At 51.2% G+C, this 15886-nt stretch overlaps 5 protein-coding genes across 5 annotated transcripts; 2 read left to right on the top strand and 3 right to left on the bottom strand.

Moving 5' to 3' along the window:
- Positions 1–5240: 5240 nt before the first annotated feature.
- On the top strand, positions 5241–6002 carry VFPPC_03438 (alpha/beta-Hydrolase; the record flags this gene model as incomplete). Its single annotated transcript, XM_018282939.1, has 1 exon — positions 5241–6002. One exon carries the CDS (start codon positions 5241–5243, stop codon positions 6000–6002), a length of 762 nt encoding a protein of 253 aa, XP_018147619.1.
- Positions 6003–7187: 1185 nt separating this feature from the next.
- VFPPC_15653 (hypothetical protein) lies at positions 7188–7721 on the top strand (the record flags this gene model as incomplete). The annotated part of the gene is made up of 1 exon (XM_018293406.1): positions 7188–7721. The coding sequence occupies one exon, from the start codon at positions 7188–7190 to the stop codon at positions 7719–7721; it is 534 nt and encodes a 177-aa protein (XP_018147618.1).
- A 254-nt stretch (positions 7722–7975) lies between these two features.
- On the bottom strand, positions 7976–9576 carry VFPPC_03437 (hypothetical protein; the record flags this gene model as incomplete). The annotated part of the gene is made up of 3 exons (XM_018282938.1): positions 7976–8457; positions 8511–8723; positions 8796–9576. 3 exons carry the CDS (start codon positions 9574–9576, stop codon positions 7976–7978), a joined length of 1476 nt encoding a protein of 491 aa, XP_018147617.1.
- A 739-nt stretch (positions 9577–10315) lies between these two features.
- VFPPC_13467 (activating signal cointegrator 1 complex subunit 1 protein) lies at positions 10316–11014 on the bottom strand (the record flags this gene model as incomplete). Its single annotated transcript, XM_018291244.1, has 1 exon — positions 10316–11014. The coding sequence occupies one exon, from the start codon at positions 11012–11014 to the stop codon at positions 10316–10318; it is 699 nt and encodes a 232-aa protein (XP_018147616.1).
- Positions 11015–12173: 1159 nt separating this feature from the next.
- VFPPC_13466 (histidine phosphotransferase HPT1p) lies at positions 12174–12870 on the bottom strand (the record flags this gene model as incomplete). Its single annotated transcript, XM_018291243.1, has 3 exons — positions 12174–12447; positions 12626–12795; positions 12850–12870. The coding sequence occupies 3 exons, from the start codon at positions 12868–12870 to the stop codon at positions 12174–12176; spliced, it is 465 nt and encodes a 154-aa protein (XP_018147615.1).
- Positions 12871–15886: the final 3016 nt, after the last annotated feature.

The raw sequence follows: 15886 nt of genomic DNA, 5'->3' as shown, positions 1-15886 counted from the left end.
TTGTGTTGCAAGTTCACCCTCCCTCTTTTAAATTTACTACACCTTAATAATCGCTGGGGTCTGTTAATACGGAGACATTATGAAACAGCATCGATATTCTTACCTCGCGCCTTATATCCGCTGAGGAGAGCAACAAAAGAAGCAATGGCCTCGGGCGCTCCAATGATGCATCACTCGCCTAACACGGCGCGTTCTAGGAAGGCATTTCTGTGATCGGGAGAGCAGTGAGGGTGCAAGTTAGAGCAACAGTGGTGGCCAAAACCAGCATGTCTTGGTAGATTTCCACAACCAAGGTGTCAAGATCAAGTCGCTCATTCCAAGCAAACGCAGTATGGTATTGCCTACGAGGCAACAACAATTATCATACTGTCTAAAGTATTTAGTATTCGTATAATTCCACTCTTTTTTGTAGGAAATTAAGAGTCTTTCATCTTGTCCTAGAAAAGTCATAGATACCCGTGGGATTCCCGTGGGTACCTATTTTTACACCCTAGCCAGGATCACCTACAAGGTCTATCATGGTATCACCTATTACCGTTCCTGTAATACTGCCGAGTTAAATGTCGCATAAATCGCTTCAGCCGACATGATTTAATTTGTGCTTCCTTTTCAGCATGCAAGCTGGCCCATTGCCACCAAATCCAGCACCGCCACCATACTCGAGCCTGTCAAAATGCCTGGCCGCACCGCGCTTTGCAAGGTTAACCGAAATATGGTGCCGAGCCGCAGCCAATTATTTTCGGCACGCCTTGTTGAAATGGAAGCCGGTGGCAACTGTCTTACATCCAAAGAAGTGAGGCGACTTGTGTGACGGAAATCCTTGTGGTGCCTCGATGGGGAGCCGTGGCCGGGGGTGTCATCTACAAAACAGCATTCCCCTGAGCAAGGTTTTCGCTTTGCAAGATTCCACAGCTCAATTCTTGCCGAGTCGAAAGCAAAATACTTGTTGAAACGTATTGCGAGCATAACGCTAAGATACAAAATGGTCAATCTCGAGTATCGTGAGAAAAGAAATCCCCGCTTAAAATAACTAGTCGAGGCTCCTGCCGACGGCCGCGCCTTCCTCTTCCTGCACAATCTACTTGACCGTTACCGCTCTTTCCCACTTCTCCTGTCGTTCTTCCCGTAATCGAGCCCCGTCTGCCTTGGAAAGGTCATGTGCACCGTCCTTGACAGTGGCGGAGAAAATTACACAAAGGAATCGAAACCGCCAGATTTCTTTCTCGCCATCCTGACGCTGACAAGCTGCAGACCAGGTGAGTTGACCGACACTTACACACTGGCCCTCTCATGTTTCCGCCCTCAGATAGACGTGGCAACGGTCCCCTGCTAACTCTCATCGGAAGCCCAACCAGATCGAAGAAAGTTTCAACATAAGGAAAGTCAACTACTGAAGAATCAAATTCATTTCCCGAACAATGACAGCCCAAGTCTCGCCGAATTCTGCATACTTCGTCTCCCTTCAAAGCCGGTATGCCAGACCCATGGAGCTCGCCCAGCCTGGGCATTATTGCACGCCTCACTTTCGGCGCCAGATTTGGCTGGGGGTGCCCGACCTCACCAACTTGCACTCGCAATTTGTGGGACCTTGCAGCATGGACATGGTCTCTCACCCACACAAAGAAACTTTGGCAACATTGACTTCTTCTGACCAATTCATACATTTTGCCGAGCGTGAATTCGGGTGCACCCGTTCTTGGTGGGGCTTGGGACTCGGGACCGAACAGATTGGGCGGCTGCATGAGCTCCGATTGTGTCCCACAGCAAGAAGCGACAACCTCAATCGAGTATAAGTGAAAAACCAACCACCAACCAGTCGACCATAAGTATAAATCCGATCTGACACCAGCGACCTTGTTGACTGGCTTGTTGCCACACTGCACCACATGGAAGCAACATCAATCACCATTGAGTCATCCGCTACAGTGGTGTCTTCCCAACATTGTCTAACGCCGGCGGCGGCTTGTCCTGGCTCGCTCCTCCACAACCATGTCGCGCTGTGCCGCACGTCGGGGGGCATGGCCGAACATATTGCGATTGGGTAATTCCCCCCGTTGCGTTTGCCTTTGAAAAGTTGCCTCGTCAATCAAACCATGATCATGTATATGGTCAAGGAAGTGGAAATCCGGTCGAATGTCTACACCAGTCTGTCCATTCATAAAATGACCAGCGATATGATACATTCTCTGACGGAAACACTCCATTTTATCCTCTGTTAGACTCGACATAGGTCTGAAGTGGGCCTCGGTGCCGTCACAAAACCAGCAGATGCTGTACATTGGCAAATGTCCACGCAGATGGTCTTTGATTATATGATCGATCCATAGGTTTACGTCCTCCAAGGAGAAGTTCGCATAGCAGTAGGAATACTGCCTGAATTCGCATGGTAACCAGCGCACAACCTCATCAGACACCATGGGACGCTGCCGTCCTGCAGGTTCCGGGCCGTACAACGGCGGAGCGGTAGTTGCAATTGAATATTCCGAGTAGGTATCGGAGGTATCAAAGGTTTGGCTCATGCTTGTTGCGCTGGTGGCCAACGATGGAGAACGTTCGTGGCGAGACATTCTGACACCTTGCGGCTCTTGTATGACCAGACTTGAGGCATAAGTAAACCCACGCGGCCAGTCTTGGTCATCAGGCCCTAGAGACTGACGGCCATCTCGGTTTGCTTCTACTTGGCCCAACAACCGATGAATATCCTGCTCCAAGCTCATTATTCGGATTCGGCTGCGGCCCGTACCGTTGGGTGGAAATTAATGGCGGGGTATGCGGCAACGAAACGGACGCTGGCTATAATGCCCACCAAAAGGAATGAAGACGACGGGATATGATGGTTGAGAGTCGAAGGTCGGAGGACTCTGCTATTCACGGGGGCCTTCCAGTGAAATATGAAGTCGGCGGTGTCTTGATGGTTGCGTGGTTGGGTTTCGCTGGCTGTCTGGTGCTGATGATGTGTCGACTCTCCCATGGTCCACGGGTGCGTCTTCAAATGCTTCTGCCGATTCGTCTGGACCAGGGTTGACGGAAATGGCCAAAACCTATTTGACAGCCCAGCTAGTTGACCCGTCCTAGCCAAAGAATCCGAGCAAGTCAACTGGACGGGATGGATCAGCCAAACAATTATTTGACTCAACCTGTGACGTTGAACAACAGCAAGACGGACAAAAAAAAAAAAACAGCCCCCAGCGGTAAGACTGGTTGGCGTATTGGCGGGGCCTGGACGGCTCTGGTCACCCTCTTCTGGTCAACCTCAGTGCGAAGTACAACAACCCAAAATTCAGCAATATGGCGGAAAGAATGAACATCTAGTGGATTCTGTATGTGGGCACAGGCTCTTGCTTGTAGAGAATTACAACCCAAGATTGAATCATTGAGGGCAAGTATTCTGTCTCGTCGTCTGGATGCTCACAACTCAACCAACAACGCCTTTGAATCCGGAAATTCGATTGCCATGGGCAGGCAGCTTGAAAGCACACGGATTTTCAATGAAGATATATTTAACGAAGATTCTCTAATTATTCGGAGCCCGATTGTGCTACATAGCGGATATCTCGTTTGCTCCACCATGGCGGTCTTGCGGTCTGGGTGAGTTGTATGTGTTACAACCAATGGATTAATCTGCGAGGAGAGGAGGAGATCAAATCAGACGGCATGGTCACACCGATTCTGCCAGTTCTAGTGCCAAGTGGCGCCCCTTTTCGAATGGATATGACTTCCATGGCAGGTTTTCCGGTCTCAGCTGGGAGGAGTGTTGGTGGAGGTGGGACAAAGCGCCTGTGACAGGACCAACAGCAGCACTTGGAGCAAATCTGCAGCCGAAAGAGCAAGTAACTTTGAGGTCACTCGCTCCCTTTGAATACGATTTTGGAAGAAAGCTATGAAATTGCTTCATTTCGTGGCTGGTTTACCCTTTTCCTGGCTGCTATATGGCGGCCGATATCCAAGCACCCATGTTGCATTGCAGAGTTCCGGCATTCAGACACTGTGATTGGGCCTGTGGATTGGCGAGCAAGTGCTGGCTGATCTTGGTTTGAATCTCCCAGGATTGACGGGACCCAGCTGAGTGGGGAGTGACTGATGTCAATGCGAGGGGGCAGTGGCAGACCCCGAAAGTTGAGGCTCAAGTCAAGATTGGCCCCATCCAATGCATTCCCCTGCAACGAGAAGTCTGTGACCCACCGCATCGGCCAGAAAGAGAGGCCATAGATGGTCAGACTTGTGCATGGTTGGTCTTGAAGAGATGTGTTATGGGCGAGCTATGACTTCATGGGCAGGCAGCAGAACGTTGAAACAATCTGCTCACGTTGTTGCGCAGTGCTGGCATGGAATATGCCAGTGCGTGATCGACTATCCGGCAACAAGAATACAGGCAGTTTGGTTTGCTTTAGATGGTTTGTCGCAGAATGGCAAACAAAGTCCATGGGGGCCAAATTAAGCGTTGGTGCAATATTCCATGTCGCTCATGTTGTGAATGAGCCGTAATTTTGAGAGAAGAAGATCTAACCATGCTAACAGTTTCTACATGATCTTATACCCAATGCAGTGTCGGCTGAACAACACCTGGAGGAGGGTTTGGAATACGGTATTTGTCTATCGTCGAGTATGAGCTAACATGTCACGGTATAATACAGTGTATTATGCGATATAGACATAGATGCGAAAATCGAATAATGCCGTACGCCACCTCACCGTTGTGCCAAGTCATCAGATGTTTAGCATCGTCAACGGCGCGAAGCCGCAATTGTTTCAATGCTTCCTTCTAGAACGACCCACAATTTCCGCAGAGTTCCTTGACGCTTTGCCAGACTGAGGCGATGATGGGGCCGAACCCATCGGACGAACCCATCGGCGCTCAAGCCAACCCCCGGCACAAGCAAGCCGTTGATGGGGCCGCCCCGTTGGATTCGATCCGGACCGGGAGCCAAGAGGAAGCAGACGCTGTTCATTCGCGGCCTTTGGTTAAGACGTCCCGAAATGTGTATTGTACGCCGGTTAAACAGACTAGTTCTAATAAACAAGGAATTTTCGTTGCAATCTTGCCGTCATATTCCGAATTGTTAGGATAGCAAGACAGGGGACCGAAATGAGAGTTTCCGGCAACCCGGCTTTCACACTGCGGCAGCAATACATGACATATAAGTGAAAGTATAAATATCCCGTAGGCTTTCACCAAGTCTTGTCTAATTCCTCATCACATTTACCCTTCATTTGTACACTACTCTTTCACTATTCCCAACATGTCTTCCAAACCAACATTTGTCTTAGTCCCAGGAGCATGGCATGCTGCATCAACTTGGGACAAGGTCAAGGCTGTCCTATCAACCAAAGGCTACAAAAGTGTTGCTGTGACTCTTCCATCTACCAATGGCGATCCAAGCGTCTCCTTTGCGGACGACATCAAAGCTACTCGTGATGCTATCACGCTCGAGACCACAGCAGGACTCGACGTCGTGGTAGTCGTACACTCGTACGGCGGCTTTGTCGGCCTAAGTGCCATCAAAGGGCTCTCAAAGAAAACGGCACCTTCAACCGCAACAGGCCACGTCATTGGCGTAGTCCTGATAGCGACAGGCTTCAACACGGCAGGCATGAGTTTCCTCGACTGTGTGGGCGGCACACCTCCACCCACATGGAAAGCCGATACCGAGACTGGCTTTGCCGTCATCACGGCCGACATCAAAGACATGTTCTACCATGACCTCCCTGACGAAGAGGCAGAAATGTGGGCGAGCAGGATACTGCCCCAGTCGCTCAAAGTCCTCAAGGAGGGCGGCGAGGATTCGTACGAAGGGTGGCGGGACGTGCCGTGCTGGCAGTTGCAGACTACGGAGGATAGGGGGCTGCCGATTGCGATGCAGAAGATGGTGGTTCAGATGGCTAAGGACAGGGGTGTGGAATTGGAGGCTCGAGAGATACAAAGTAGTCATTCGCCCATGTTGAGTCGGCCGGAGGAGACGGTTGCGTTTTTGGAAGATGCGGCCAAGGCGTTTGGGAAGTAGTTGGTGGTTGTGAAGGGTTAACGGTTAGAATGGTGTATGTGGCTAAATCTCTACTCTAAATAAGGAATAAATATAAGTGACTTTAGGATTGTTATGCTAAGGTCGTACATGCTATATGTTATGTTGTCATGATTTATTGTCATGTAGTTGTGAATCTGGATAAGCCACGGCAATTGGCTGGGTTAGCTCTTAGGTAGATGTGTTGGCATCCCACTACATGACATTAAAATAGAACCCGAGATGCTGGGCATCAAATCTGAAATAAATACGCCAACTATTATGCGAGAGCTCTGGAAACTGGTCCTGGTAGGAATATGTGGCATTGTGGTGGTGGTGAACAAGGATGGATCCGGCACTCGGCACAGTGGAGTTGAAGCAAACTGAGGGTCAAACAAATCAATAAATCCATGTATGAATCAATCGCAGCAGACACCAGCACCAGACACCAGACAACAAGTGTTTGACGCCAAACCCCCGCATCGTTTCTCGCCTCCCGTTGGACCAGACTTAACCCATTCGCCATTCTCTCCCCGGTGGCTGGCAGCCACAAGTTGCAAGTCGTCGTGCAGGGGACCAGAATAGCCATGGTTGGGAACTTCTGTCGGAGCTATCTCAGGGCTGTCAGACGGTTCTTTTGCCGCTGCTCAGAAGCGGTAAGCTGTCGCTGCGATTCCATTCGAATGATGAGGCGAGGCCATCGTGGGAGTAGCTTGTTCGCTGGTTTCCCTTTGGGACTTGGGGGAATGGACTGTCGCAGTAAGCTACATCGACTACGCACGCAACACAATTAATAACAGGCATTTAATCAATCAGGTTGACGTCCCCGCTGGGAAATACTAGACCAGTGTGCCATTCCCGACATGTTTAGTATGTCAACTGGTGCGTAATGTGACACCACCAGTGATGCACCAGCCCAAACTAGAAGCTGCTTAACCACCAGACCAAACCCAACCAAATCATTCAGGCTATCAAAATGAAGTACCTGGTTCAATGTCATCAGTTGAAGCGGTCCCCTCAGCCAGGACTTGAAATAGTTCGCATTCCCCAATCTCATCCCCATTTATCAACTCCCTCAAATTCATAATCATTTACATCACCGCATGGGGCGTCACGCCTACTCAACCTAATCAACATCCAACCTACCTTACCAGAATCCAACCCTATTTGACAAACAAAACTAGCCAAATGCCACCAAACCCATTTCCACCACCCACCGCCACCATCCACCCCAAACGCAACGACTACTCGGGCCCCAACCTCAGCGTCCTCATCCCCGTGCTCATCATCCTCACAATCATAGGACTCGCTTTCTTCGGGTGGCTCGGACTGCCCTGGCCCAAAATCATGGCCTGGTGGAAGCGCAAACGCAGCAACACCAACCCCAACCCGCCCAAAGACACCGCCGACCAGGAACTCGACGACCATCGACCCTCGGGCACGTCGTCGCGCGCCGAACCACAGCCCGGCTCGGGGTTGTCGTACGCGAAAGCCTTTGAGCGCAGCCACATTGATGCGCTGAAGCTCTCCGGCGAGAGGAGGAAGAAGGAGAACAAGAAGAAACCGGCGGAGGGAACGGCGAGGGTATCGGATGTGGGTGCGAGTGGTTCTTTGACGCCGGACTTGGCGTCGGGGCAGATGACGCCCGGGCAGCAGAGTACGCTTAGTGCTGTGCCGGAGAGGAGGGCTTCGCCTTGGGATCCGACGAGGACGAGGGATTAGTTTTGGATGGTGCGAATTGATGATGTGCGGGATGGGATTGTTTGGCTGATTTATTGGTAGTTGTAATGATACCCTGCGATGAATTTATCCTAGATTGACTTTGTCCTGTTACCTATGTGTCCACATGTGTAGAAGGATTTCTGACAGAATGCAAAGTCAACAGCCCATGCAATGTATCATTAAACACCTATCGCTATGATCCAACGCCCATGCAAATCTATCCAGTGACCTAGAACCCATACATACACCCATATTCAATCCTCAGGACTACAAAGAACCCTCGCCTTAGCAATGACATTCCGAAACTGCATCTGGCCCCCATTCTCATCCCCATGCTTAATCACCCCCGGGAACACAACACACCAAATCTCCCTCCTCGCGAGAGCCTCCTCGTCCTCCCCGCCCACATCCTCCATCGTCTCCGCCTCAAACATGACCTGCTGATGCGGCAGCACCTGTGGCATGTACACCCTCAACACGGCCTTTTGCGCGACCAGCAGCCGCGCCAGCTCGACCGAGTTGTTGACCAGGACGCGGAGCGCCGAGTCTCGTGCCTCCGAGCGTGAAGTCGACGATGCGGTGCTGCTGTCGGTGATGGAGTCCAGAATCCGGTTTGTTCGAGAAATCACTTGTTCGACGTATCCTGTCGTAGAGGTTTGGAGGAGTTGAGGAGCGTCGCGGCGTATAAGGGCGAGTGTGGATGCGCGCCATTGGTTTATGGATTCGTCTGTGGCCGCTGTGTCTTGTTAGCACATCCAAAAACAATTTGTCTTTTAAGCATGTACGTACCAAAGGAGGATAGAAGCTCCTCCATTTGTCGAAAGTCCCGCGTCTGGCCATCCGACAGACCTACAAAGTAGGCATCAAACACCATTTCCACTAGGACCTTGGACACAATCGACTGCAACAAGTGTACCTTGGCCGTCTGCGCAAGTTCCTCGTACATGGGGACCAGTTCACCCAGTTCCGCGAGCGTTGCCTCGTCTACTGTCACAAAGTCGACTACCAGGAATCCAGAAAATGTCAGCAGTTATCCCGATACGTCGAAATGCTGATGAGACAGAAGAAACATACCCAGCTTTGCCCTCCGAAAATTCGTAATAACCCAATTCTGCAACCCATTCCCCAACCTCGCCATCCCATCCCCAAAAACCTCATCACTCGTCTGCCCATCCGTCCTCGTACTCGTACTCACAAACTCCTTCAACCCCCTTATCTGGCCCCTCAACCCCCTAATCTCATCATCCCGCTCCTTCAACTCCCTCCTCAACACCTCCCACCCCTGCCGCAGCTCCTCCCTCTCCGCCTCCCGCACATCAACCTCCGCCCTCAGCAGCCGCAACTCCGTATCCGTCCGCAGGTACTGCTGGTTCAAGGCACTGTGCTTCGCTTGCCAAAATGTAGCTGTCTCGCTCTCATTCTGACTCAGTTTATCCAGTTCGCGCTGAAACTCCCGCTCCATGATATCCATCTCTTTCTCGAGATATGCGATGCGTTCGTCCTTTTCCCGCATGACTGCCGCGTCACGGTCCTTTTGCTTCTCCTTGGACGAGTTGTTATACCGGACTGATACTGAGCGCGCGGGACCGGAACCGCCCTCCTTGTCCTTGTCGGTAAGGGATGCGCCGCCGCCGCCGCTGGACGTTGTGCTTGTGGTTTCGTGGGCGTCTTCGGGTACGGATGCGTTGTTGTTGACCATTGCGGCGCGGGGAGGCATCGCGGGCATGCTGCCGCTGCTGTTGTTGTTGCTGTTGCTGTTTGTCGTGGCATTCGCTGTGGATGGTGTTGCATGGCTGTGTCTGGAACCGGTGCGCAGGACATGGCTGCCGCCGCGGCGCTTTTCTGGAGTGTGCATTGAGGCTGGGAACTCGGTACTGGTGGTGTTTTGTTTATCTGATATTCTTTGGCTCGTGGACTCGGGGAAAATAGTTGTGCCCGCGTGTCTCAAATGTTGTATGTCGTCGGATTCATCAAGAGCTTAGCGGGGTCGTCGTTGCGATGTAGGTCGGGCTTGCTTCCGCATTGTTGCTGGATGCGCGCAAGCTTGACTGTGATGCCCAAGTTGTGATTGTATGTGGAAGATGGGTTGATGATTCGTGGCCAAGCCAGGGAGAGGCGAAAAGGCCCTTATTTCCAACGTGGTTGCCTGAAGGGCAGGTGAGCTTCCCAGGTTCAAGGTTGAGGTTGAAGTGGCTGAAGTCAATCGACTGTGGATCTTCTCCGTAAAGTACGGATGTAGTGCAGATGGATGAAGGTGGGGAGGCAAACAAGCAGGGAAAGACTTGAACAACGCTGGTGCAAAACAAAAAGTATTTCTTACTGGACAATAAATGTTTCTCTATTATTTCTAGTCTATCTGTACTGTACTGTACCGGTACCCAATTGCGTCAATAGTTATTTGTCAACCGGCAACAAGAACAAAGAACTTCGCAACCAAGTACCTTCCACCACAACCCAGGCATCAGCCAAACTCCACGCCATATGGCTCAAGCTTCATCCTCATTACACACCAAAACAACCATATCTAACTCCTTGAAACCAAATACCATCCATCTCTACACACCGCTTCTCTGCAACACGCATCTCTCAACCCCTCATATCTCAATCTCACCCTCAACCTCATAAACCTCATCCCCATCAACCTTCTTCGCACCCATCTTACAAACCGCCACCCTACAAACCGGCATATCCTCCACCCACACATAATCCTCATACTTGCTCATCAAATCCCTCGCATCAAGCATCAGTCTCTCCTTCCGTCTCGCCCCTCCTCTTCCCCTAACATATATCGTATTAACAATCGTGGCATGCAGCAAAAGTGGTCGACCGTCATCCTCCATCAGACCCGTCTCGCGGAAAGGTTGCCGCAGTTCTTCGCAGAGTTTATATAAAATCCCTTCGGCATCTGTAGGTGGAGCATACAGCACGGACGTCTTGGACGCAGACGTCATGGAGTGTAGTCCACGGAGAGATATTGACAAGCCCCCGGCTGTGCTGCGAGATGGAGAGTTATCCGTAGATGGCACGGAGCTAGGAACAGCTCTCAATTGTGATAGAATTTCTCTCGGCTTGAGGGTATTCAACAGGTCAACGGCCTGACTGACACCTTCTTGTTTCAAACTCATCACACCCAGCGTGAGGTGCAGTGTGCCAGGTGGGCGTACCGCATCTTCAGGAACACCAAAGCCATTCGCACCCGTGACATCTGCTCGGAATGTAGCAAGGCTTTTCGTCAACTGCGCGCTGGCAAGTTGTAGGGACAGAAAATGGGTGGGGTTTGGTCGTGGAGGCATCGTACAGAGGAATGCTCGGTACACGCTCAATCCTGTTCAGGTGTTCCCGTAGCAAGGCGGCGGGCGCCAAACAACTCGGTGCAGGTGTGAATCTTGTCTTCTTTGTGCAATGTTGGTATGAGTAAGGTCTCCGTATAAGTCCAAGATGCGCTGAAGCTGGTTCAGCACGAAGCGTGAATGTGGCTGGCAGCCTTGCGCAGCAAATGTGATGAATTTGCTGTCTCCACGTAGGTATCAGCTGGAAATGACTTGCCTGTTGGGTAGGAGAGGCTATCACACACCGAGACTTGCGTGCTTTTCTATATTAAGAGGTGATAATGTTGGCAAGAACCAGGCGATGTTGATGATAGTCGGCGAGCTTTGGACGATGGAGCTGAGACTTGCAGAGTAAGGCTTAGGCCCCAGACTGGACCAGATCTGACAAGACGGCACAATCTCAGCTTCCCCAAGCCGCGCCACCCAACTCCGCTGACCGTTAACATATGTCGATTTGCTCCATTCACACACCCATACTGATTGAGTGATAACTGCCCGTTCGGGCTTATCACTAAATTGTCAACCATATGGACCTACTAGACACATCCAAGGCAATTTGTCCAATGCAGATACAAGATTCTACAGCCGCCTCGAAGGCCAATCTTATCATTTTTCTTCTTCTTTTTGGCCACAATACGCCTCGCTACGAGTTTAGCTCCTGCGTTATTGCGATTTGTTCGTCATGCATTCAATGTATACCTTTTCGTCAGCCCCTCTAGCGGGTATCTCCCCTATGCTACATCCGCAGTGATAACCATCAACTACCTAACCTGATTCTGCTTCAAGGCTACTGACTGTGACTGTTACGCAAATGGCCTTCATGCCTAACCCAAAACCTCCAAGCAAGCGAAATCAGAGTCCCTCCATCCAGGACCACCCGGGCGACCTTGTGCCTTTTTCAAACCCCCATACAGAACAAGAAATAGAGAGAAAATGCATAAAACCACCCAGTGCAAGCCTCTCCAACGCTAGACAGTCTGCTCAACCATCATGCCTTCCTCGAGACCGTTGCATTTCGATCAGCTGTTGTCGGGACTGTAGTTTCCGGCTGCAGCGCCTCTGGGCATCGGAGATCTAGTTTATCGGCTGAGCATGTACCGGGTGGGAGTCTATCATGTGCTTTCTAAGCATCGTCGTCCTTGCCCTCGCCCTTGTCATAGTACGCCTTCAACCTCCTCTCAACATCTTGGTAGTCTGTCTTGACCGTTTTGAGTGCTTCCTTGATTCGCGTTAGGCATAGCTCCGAGTCGGGTTCTGAAGACCCGTCCAAATTCTCGTTCTTGCCGTAACGCTGGATCTTCTCGCAACCGTCCCTAACCTTGATCAGGCCCAATGTAGCTGACGAGCCTTTGAGGAAGTGGCCGAGTTCTGATAGAGTCTTGAGATCTTTCTCTGATCTATTTACGAAGTTATACCAGTTAGATTTCGTTCTTAAAGAGTACAGACACCGCTTTGAATAAAGGCAGCCTGAAGGGTGAGCAAGTGATTGCCAAGAATGCCCACCATCTAAGATTTTTGAAGATGAATGGGAGTGAAAATAGCCACGGAAGCTCATGTATTCTGAGATTGACTCACAGAGCTGTGTCCATATTATCAAATGTTTCTTGTGCTTGTGTGAAGAAGCCAAAAACAATTGACGAACTGAATTCGTCACTTCCAGGGTCGTCCATTTCCAAAATCTGATCAAAAGTATTCATATCAATGGCATCTCCAAACGCGAGCTCAGCAGATGCATCCGCGCTAGTCTACCCATGGTGTAAGTAATTGAACTAGGACACACTTTGTCAAGCTAGACCAACCTTATCCTCAGCAGGCGCCATTGTTACGCTTGTGTATCAGGCCAGCCGCGGTTTGGGGGCGAAGAGAGAAAGTAGAGCTGGTGTTATCCGGGAAGCCCTCTGCGAATCGGGTCGACGAAACAAACACCCGAACGGCGGCCAAGGTGAGGTTTGAAATGGTTTTGTGACCGCAGCGTGACACACTAGGTTGTGCCAACTCCGAGGCAGTTGAGTTGAGAGACCGGCCAACAACTCCAGCACCGAATTCAAGTTGATGGCAAGGCTTGTCGTGAGTCCCGTGCGACCGCAACGCCCTTGCCCGATATGAGACAATGAAAATAGAGCTTCGAAAAAGCAGACGGAGTCGGTCTGTCGCAAAAGCTAAGCTAAGCTATGCCGCCCTTCGGTCGAGCTTGGTGTCTGGCGGAAGAAGCTTGGTGAGGAAACTCGAGTCGACGGAGAAATAAAGTGGTTGGACCAGTGGTCAGCAAGCAGCGCGGCTGGAACACAGCTGTCTAATGTATTAAATTTCTGCGAGGAGGATCCTTTCCGCCTGCCGTGATGGAGTGTGGGTAGAACGGCGTCTCTGGACAGGATGTCAGTGGATGAACATGGAGAATTGGCCTCAGCGGGCCGCTAGTGGGGTAGTGTCGTGAAGGTGGTGGACAACGGTTGGACGATGTGGGTGGCACTATCCTTTGGTCGGCCCAAGAGATGAGATGAGGGCAACGAGGGCAAAGAGGCTAAGGAGGGTAATGGGGACATGGAGACATGGGTGGGAGTGAGTTGAGCAGGGCCGGTTGAGTGGTTGAGTGGTCTTGAGTTGATGTGGACAGGGCAAGGCAAGAAGAAGTGAGGTCAAATTGAAAGGGACAGACAGACACAGACGGGATGGAGTAAGTGAATGGATGAGTGGGTGAGTGAGTGGATGGAAGTTGAGGCTCGCGTCGAGTGGAATTGAGCGAGGAGCACCAGCTTGGAGCCCATCAAACCCAGACGGCCTTTGCCCAACATTGAAAGAAACCACCACTTGCCTGGCTCTCAGAGCTTCAAGAGCAGGTCGTGGGATAAAGCGGCTAACAAGATACTCCTTTCATGTAGCCCGTCTGGCCTGAGAAGCAACAAGCCCTTTCGACCAGCAGTGTGGTATCACACATACCTGCAGATATACCCGGATATGAAACCAACGCTTGGGCACTGGATCAGTCAAGACCAAGACTTGGTGGCCTGAACAACGCCTGGGCTGGTTTGGTGGTAGAGATGCGCTGGTGGTATTCAACCAGACCAGACTCGTTGGTGTCAAGTAGGCTTTGCGCAAAATGCAGGCGTCGACGCAGACGCAAAAAGCTGTGGACAACTCGCGCCCTGTGAGCAACAGACCAGAGCCAGACTTGACGGCGAGACAGATAGCAAAACTGACAGGACGAGATGGCTCAGTCAGTCACTTCTCCAGTCCTTGGGTCAGTCAGGGAGCTTTAGACGTGGGGAACCAACAGGCAGTCGAATGACGACCAGACGGCGCGAAGCAACCTTGAGAACTGTGAAGTGGAGGCGAAGCGAACATCAGATGGGTATCCCCTGGGTATCTATCTTCTTTGGGAACCCTTGGACCCAAAATGACAACTGGATGACGGGGGGATGTCTGGATAGGTCCTGACCCTCGTCAGCGCCAGCTCTATCAGTGCCAGATTGTCGCAATGCTTGTCCCACCAAGTTCTGTGTCTAATGAACCGCGGAACACGGGCTCGGCTAGCGGGAAAAGGGAACAAACGGATTTAGAGGAAAATTAAACAAATTAATTAATTAATAGGCACGGAGTGTTTGAGCCAACAGCCGAGCCAACATGGGGAGCCGGGAGCTGGGGTGTGCGAGAAAAAGGAAGAAACGAGTAGGTGAGCGAGGGGAGCGATTTAGGATGTGGGGATATGCAGATTGGAGGTCGACGTTGGATTTAACACGGAGCGAAGAGGAGCGTGTGCGTGTGTGGCTGTCTCGTCGTCGTGTCGTCGGAGGGGATGATTTCGACTCGAGTCTGGTTGGACTTTGCCAAAAACACAAATAAAAAAAAATGAAGAAAAGAAGATGTAAAGTCAATGAATGCAGTGTCAGCTCGGAGCTGAGCTTAGCTTAGGTACAAGAGATCAGCAGCAAGAGGAATTCAAGGTTGGAAGCAAACAAGATGTCTGGTGCCAAGGGTTGAGACCATGCCATGCACATCTGGATGGATGCACACCAGCCTGGATCAAATGGTCTGGTTGGATGGAGCAGGTTGACGTGACGTCGTCGGGCTCCGTCCATGCAGCTGTGCGCGGCTGTGCGCAGCTCTGTGCAGCTCTGCAGCTCTGTTGCAGCTTTGGGGAAGCTCGTGCAGCTCGTACTTGCCTCGCCCAGACATGACTTTCCATTTGATGCTCAAGTGCTGGTCTTGTCAAGCCTTGTTGTCTGGTCTGGCCTGGTCCGGTCTGTTGCGTGCCTGTTGTACGCCGCCGAGGGGTAACTTCATGTTGCAGTATTTGAACTTGACTCCTATCTCCAACACAGTCCACGTCGTCTGTTTTGAGGGCGGGCGGCATTCTGGTTTGATGCCAAGTACTCTGTACTGTGCTTTGCACTGAACTCCGTACGAACATACATCCGGTGCACATGCACTCACTCGCCAGGCTGTGATTAAGCAACGCATGGGGTAAGCCAGCGACCCCTGAGACAATGGAGCAGGCAATCTTGGCCCTTGTTGATCTGAGCTTATGGACCCCAGCAAACTCTTGCGTCAACATTGGACGTCCAGTTCATATGGAAACCTGTCAGTCTGTGAGACCTTCTGGACGCACCAGACATTACAGTAGCCAGCCCACTGGCCTGGAGCAGGTGCGGCGCACCCGACGGTTTGAACATTGGATATGCCAATCCGGTCTGGTGGGCTCTTGGCCCCTGACTGTAATCAAGTCTGTAGACTTGACGAAAAGTCCTCAATTGCTTCCACGGCGCTTACTCCGTGTTTGGAAATCGTCACGACGAGCTTGAGCAGCCACACCTATCTATCACTGGAGAAAACCAGTTG

Source organism: Pochonia chlamydosporia, chromosome 2 (assembly GCF_001653235.2).
Source record: "Pochonia chlamydosporia 170 chromosome 2, whole genome shotgun sequence".
NCBI classification, from domain to species: domain Eukaryota; kingdom Fungi; phylum Ascomycota; class Sordariomycetes; order Hypocreales; family Clavicipitaceae; genus Pochonia; species Pochonia chlamydosporia.
Note: the sequence above shows the minus strand (reverse complement) of the source record. Positions and strands in the feature narration are given on the sequence as shown.